The 5,800-nt window shown below is 42.8% G+C and overlaps 1 protein-coding gene across 2 annotated transcripts; it reads left to right on the top strand.

Annotated features, from left to right (window-relative positions):
• Positions 1-540: 540 nt before the first annotated feature.
• LOC132889227 (uncharacterized) lies at positions 541-2,737 on the top strand. 2 transcript variants are annotated; one of them, XM_060925526.1, is made up of 3 exons: positions 541-973; positions 1,125-1,917; positions 2,085-2,737. In XM_060925526.1, exons 2-3 carry the CDS (start codon positions 1,599-1,601, stop codon positions 2,468-2,470), a joined length of 705 nt encoding a protein of 234 aa, XP_060781509.1. In that variant the 5' UTR covers positions 541-973; positions 1,125-1,598; the 3' UTR covers positions 2,471-2,737. The 2 variants fall into 2 exon arrangements, with proteins under 2 accessions (XP_060781509.1, XP_060781502.1); XM_060925519.1 differs by lacking the exon at positions 541-973 and having other exon boundaries at positions 983-1,917.
• The last annotated feature ends 3,063 nt before the right edge of the window (positions 2,738-5,800 follow it).

Raw genomic sequence — 5,800 nt, 5'->3', positions numbered from 1 at the left:
CCTCTTAAGGCCTCTGCATGCTCTTGCGACAAAGCTTTCGCAGATAGCTTTTCGCAGACAGTTGTAATTTATTGTTGAGAGGGGGAATAGGCGTGCGCGATGTTATTCACCGGCACAACGCAAGGGGGCGCGAAGTCGCTAGGAGTAGTTGGTGGGTGTGGTTAGTGGAGTGTTTATCCTCCGGTTACTTATAATGACTAGAACTTTTTTTTTATAATGACTAGAACTGGAGTCGTATAGATGTACGTACTTCCTCACTTCCTCAATCAACCACTCTTCATGCTGCTCCATCTTCGCTCATGTTTTTAAAAATGCCGGTCGTGAAAACAAAACAAACCGGGAAAGTAGGGAAGCGGAAGTGCGTGTACAGCAGGTAGAGTGGACCAATCAGAGCCCTCTTGTCTGCGAGGCTTCTGCGGTGGTCACAATTTTTGGGAGGTGTGCGCAGAGTGTCTGCGAAGGTGGGGGGGCTACGCAGACTGTCTGCGACACCGTCTGCGAGGACTGGGTTGTCAGCATAAATAGGCCTTTACAGATTTGAAGAATACCAGATGAACAAAAGCATCACAAATGAAGCACAACAGCCTTCAATCTCACAATTCCTGGACAATCGTGTCGGGCATTACAGCATGAGTCATCCACAGCAGAAAGCTATCACCAATGCAATACTGTCTGACCTGATTATTGATTGCAACTTGCCCCTGTCTATTGTGGAAAACGAGTTTTAGGCACTTTCTGACAGTACTTGACAGCAAGTACACCCCAGTGTGTCGCAGAACACTGACATCAAAAACAGAGAACCTCGCTGAAGAGAGACGTTCAAAATTAAAAACTCTATTTAGCAACACTGACCATGTTTCAGTCACTGTGGACATTTGGTCTGACTGAAAGATGAGGGGATTCCTGGGTGTCACTGTGCACTGGATAGAGAAAGAGGCAGAGAGGATACAGCTGAAGTCCAATCTCTTGGCCTGTAAGTGCTTCAAAGGCTCACACACAGCTGAAAGAATCTGTGACCAATTTGAGTCAATATGTGATGAATACAACATTAAAGATAAACTGGACTACATTATTCGTGATAATGCTGCTAACATGCAAAAAGCATTCACTGTGTGCTTCCCCAGTGAACAAGAGGATGACGATGATGGAGATCATCTTGATGACCCTGAGCTCTGGTGTGACTTAACCCTGGAAGATCAGCAAACAGTAGATGTTGCTATGGCAAAGAAACAGTGCTTGCAGTGTTTTGTGCACACTTTTCAGCTGGTGGTGGGAGACGGTTTGAAAGAAACAAATGTGGTATCTCCTTCTCTTTCAAAGTTATCAAAACTCAGCTCACTGCTGCACACAAGCACAACATTCAAAGATGTGTTTGATGCTGAATTTGGGGAACAGAAAGGCATCCCTGCTGCAGTTAACACAAGATGGAACTCAACACTGAGGCAAATGAAGGCAGTTCTCCAGTGCAATCATCTAAAGCTCTGTGCTGTTCTAGAAAAGGCTGGGCACAGGGAGTTGTCATTCACAGCACAGGAGTGGAATCTGTTGAAGGAGTTGGTGGACATCTTGAAGCCATTTGGAGAAGCAACTGATTTGACATGGGGGAGAAGGTCATCACAATCAGTGCTGTTGTTCCATCCATCTTGTCCCTCAGCCACCACCTTGAGAAGCTGAAGCCTCAAGTCTGTTTCCTGAGCAGCCTGGTCAAAAGTCTCCAGGCATCCCTGAACAGAAGATTTCTTGGAATCTTCATCAACATGAAAATGGCCAGGACACAAGATGGGGTCACTGCTCCCTTTTCAGATCCAATCTACCTCAAAGCAGATGCCTTGGATCCAGCCTCTTCTCTGTTGTGGGTGGAGCCCCATGTGCTGGTCAATCGTGATGTCAAGGCAGAGGTGGCACAACAAGTTAAAGGTAAATGTTACTGAGTCTAATGTAACTTTTTCGCTCATAATCTGATCTAATTGACTGCAACAATGATTAAGTGTTCTGTAGTATTTCAGTCTAACACACTGCATCACCAACACAAATGGTAATAAGGACTCTATTGTTACTGCTATTGTTTTTACATGTTTTGCCAGAATTGATCCTGCAAGATGCTGCAGAGACTGAGCAACATGTGCCTTTTGTTGATGAAGAAGAGCAAGAGGACCTCAGAGAAGGAGAAGGGCTGTTTGCTGCATACCATAAGAGGCAGAAGAAGGATGTTGGGACTACTCCATCACTACAGCTAAGTCACTATCTTGACATAGCCGAAGGACAGAACGCCCTTTTGTTCTGGGCATTGAACATGAAGACTCTTCCTTCGCTGTTCCGAGTGGCCATCAGAGTCTTGGCAGTGCCTGCCTCCAGTGCTCCAGTGGAGCGAGTTTTCAGCCATGGTGGCATCATACTACGTCCCCATCATGCACAAATGACTGACAGACTTTTGGCCAATTTGGTCTTTTGCAAATGCAATGCAGCATAGGGCTCTGACATATAAAAAGCACAACCCTGTTCATTGTTATGTTCATGTATTTGTTATGTTTCTCACATGTACACACACACACACACAGACAATATTAGATGAGATAAGTACAGGACAGGACAAACTGCTGTGGAACTAGTTGAAATGCAATATGCCATGGAAATACAATGTTAGCACTTTTGTACAAATAATTACAGTTGCACTTGTTTTTTCAAATGTGTTTATTCTGTAAAGGAGTGGTTTAAAATGAAGAATATTCTTACAAAATATGAGTTAAATGTTAAAAATGACTGGTTAATAGTGCAATGTCAGCACTATTTTTTTCTGCAATTTCAATTGCACTTGTTTTAATAAATAAATACAGAGTTTAAAAGCACACATGATCTGTGTGGGCGGCACGGTGGTGTAGTGGTTAGCGCTGTCGCCTCACAGCAAGAAGGTCTGGGTTCGAGCCCCGTGGCCGGTGAGGGCCTTTCTGTGCGGAGTTTGCATGTTCTCCCCGTGTCCGCGTGGGTTTCCTCCGGGTGCTCCGGTTTCCCCCACAGTCCAAAGACATGCAGGTTAGGTTAACTGGTGACTCTAAATTGACTGTAGGTGTGAATGGTTGTCTGTGTCTGTCAGCCCTGTGATGACCTGGCAACTTGTCCAGGGTGTACCCCGCCTTTCGCCCGTAGTCAGCTGGGATAGGCTCCAGCTTGCCTGCGACCCTGTAGAAGGATAAAGCGGCTAGAGATAATGAGATGAGATGAGACAAGATCTGTGTAAATATATTATTACTCTGTGGTTAAAAGGACTCGAAACTCAAACTGCAGGACTTAGGACTTGACTTGAGACTTGTCAGTCTTGACTTTGACTCGGGACTTGCCTGTCTTGACTCGGGACTTGAGGGCAAAGACTTGAGACTTACTTGTGACTTGCAAAACAATGACTTGGTCCCACCTCTGCCAGCCACTACACCGTCAACAAACTCGAGTGAGCAAGCGAGTGGGGGACTGACAGCATCCATACATCCCAGTTTACCAAAACACTCTATGTCTGAGGACCCTCCAGATCTACACCTTTACCTCATAAACACCATTAACAGAAGGCTTGACTAAACAGATACCGTATGTTTTCAGCCTAGACTTAAACGCTGAGACTGTGTCTGATTCCTGAACACTACTTGGAAGGCTGTTCCATAACTGTGGGGCTTTGTAAGAAAAGGCTCTGCCCCCTGATGTAGCCTTCACTATATGAGGTACCAGCAGATAGCCTGCACCTTTTGATCTAAGTAGGTGTGGCGGGTCATAGAAGACCAGAAGTTCACTCAGGTACTGTGGTGCGAGACCATTCAGTGCTTTAAATGTCAATAGTAGTATTTTATAATCAATACGAAATTCGATTTGGAGCCAATGCAGTATGGATAAGACAGGGGTGATGTGGTCATATTTTCTAGTTCTAGTAAGGACTCTTGCCACTGCATTTTGAACTAACTGGAGCTTGTTTATGCACTTATTGGAACATCCAGACAGTAAGGCATTACAATAATCCAACCTGGAGGTAATGAGGTAACGAAAGCATGAACTAGTTTTTCCACATCATGTATTAACATTAAATTTCTTATCTTAGCAATATTTCTGAGATGAAAGAAAGCTATCCAGGTGATGTTATCAATGTGAGTTTCAAATGAAAGACTGGGTTCAATAATCACTCCGAGGTCTTTTACTGCTGCACGTGAAGAAACAGAAAGGCCATCCAGAGTTACTGTGTAATCAGAAAACTTACTTCTCGCTGCATGTGGTCCTAGTACAAGCACTTCAGTCATGTCAGAGTTAAGCAGAAGGAAATTAAAAGCATCCAGTGTCTAATGTCCTTTACACATTCCTCAATTCTATTAAGCTGGTGTCTCTCATCAGGTTTTGCAGAAACGTATGTGTCATCAGCATAACAGTGGAAACTAATACAATGTTTATGAATGATATCACCCAGAGGTAACATATATAAAGAAAAAAGCAGTGGACCCAAGACAGAACCTTGTGGAACACCAAACTTTACCTCAGTACATCTAGAAATATCACCATTTCCAACAACATACTGATAGCGATCAGATAAATAAGACCTGAGTCAGGAGAGGGCCATTCCCTTAACTCCCACAACATTTTCTAGTCTATCCAGAAGAATGGAATGATCAATGGTATCAAATGCTGCACTAAGGTCAAGCAACACAAGCAGCGAGACACAGCCCTGATCAAACGCCAACAGTAGGTTGTTTACTACTTTAACGAAAGCTGTCTCTGTGCTATGATGAGGTCTAAATCCTGACTGATACATTTCATGGATGTTATTCCTATGTAAATATGAGCATAACTGCTGTGCCACAGCTTATTCAAGGATCTTGGAGATAAAGAGGAGGTTTGATATTGGCCGATAATTGGATAGCTGACAGGGATCAAGGTCAGGTTTTTTAATCGGGTTTGATAACTGCTAGTTTAAAGGATTTGGGTATATAGCCAATCCTAAGAGAATAATTTATTATTTTTAGAAGCTGTTCAATTACTTGGATGATGGATGGATGGATTCTTAGTTTCATATACTGTAATATTTGACATGCTTATTACCTTGTTATTCTATCATTTGAGTTGTTTACTTACAATAAATGGTAAACCAGTCCATGTTATACAAATAAATGTCTGTTTATCTCCTGATGTGATTTTTTTTATGATGCTTCTGGATTATGTAGCTTGAAGCGGCTTCTCCTTTGCTGGACGAGTTCTTGGGTTGGTGGAGGTGTCGATGGAGCTATGGTGGCCTTTATACATCTTGGGTCATCTTCACTTATTGTCACTTTTGAAGATAGTTCTGATGCCATGAGCAGTTTCCACATACCCTTTATCATTTCTGGTATATAAGGGGTTTTTTTGGTGTCTTGCATGGCACAGGAATGCCAATGCTGAGCACTCTTTGAATACATTCTGTTCATCCTGGGAAAAAAAAAGAACAGTTAGCAGGAAATAATCACATTAGTATGTTTCATGTAATTGCTGACCTGTTTTTATTATATGCTGCATGCTAAATAGATTGTGAAATTATATTGGATAAATCATTTTGTTTACAGCAAAAAAATAAAATGGTCAGATTTGTTCAAGTGATCACTGACTTTCCAGAAATTCATGTACTTTGGGAACTTTCTTTGTGGATTCTTCCAAAATTGTTTTATATGTTTGCAGGAAGTGGAAATAAAATTATACATGTTTCATGTGGGCGGCACGGTGGTGTAGTGGTTAGCGCTGTCGCCTCACAGCAAGAAGGTCCTTGGTTCGAGCCCCGGGGCCGGCGAGGGCCTTTCTGTGT

Source organism: Neoarius graeffei, chromosome 1, assembly GCF_027579695.1.
Source record: "Neoarius graeffei isolate fNeoGra1 chromosome 1, fNeoGra1.pri, whole genome shotgun sequence".
Taxonomy (NCBI): domain Eukaryota; kingdom Metazoa; phylum Chordata; class Actinopteri; order Siluriformes; family Ariidae; genus Neoarius; species Neoarius graeffei.
Note: the sequence above shows the minus strand (reverse complement) of the source record. Positions and strands in the feature narration are given on the sequence as shown.

Coding starts and splice junctions, on each gene's coding strand:
- LOC132889227 (XM_060925526.1), top strand. CDS start 1,599: ATGGGGGAGAAGGTCATCACAATCAGTGCTGTTGTTCCATCCATCTTG. Junction 1,918..2,084: donor GGTGGCACAACAAGTTAAAG/GTAAATGTTACT, acceptor ATGTTTTGCCAG/AATTGATCCTGCAAGATGCT.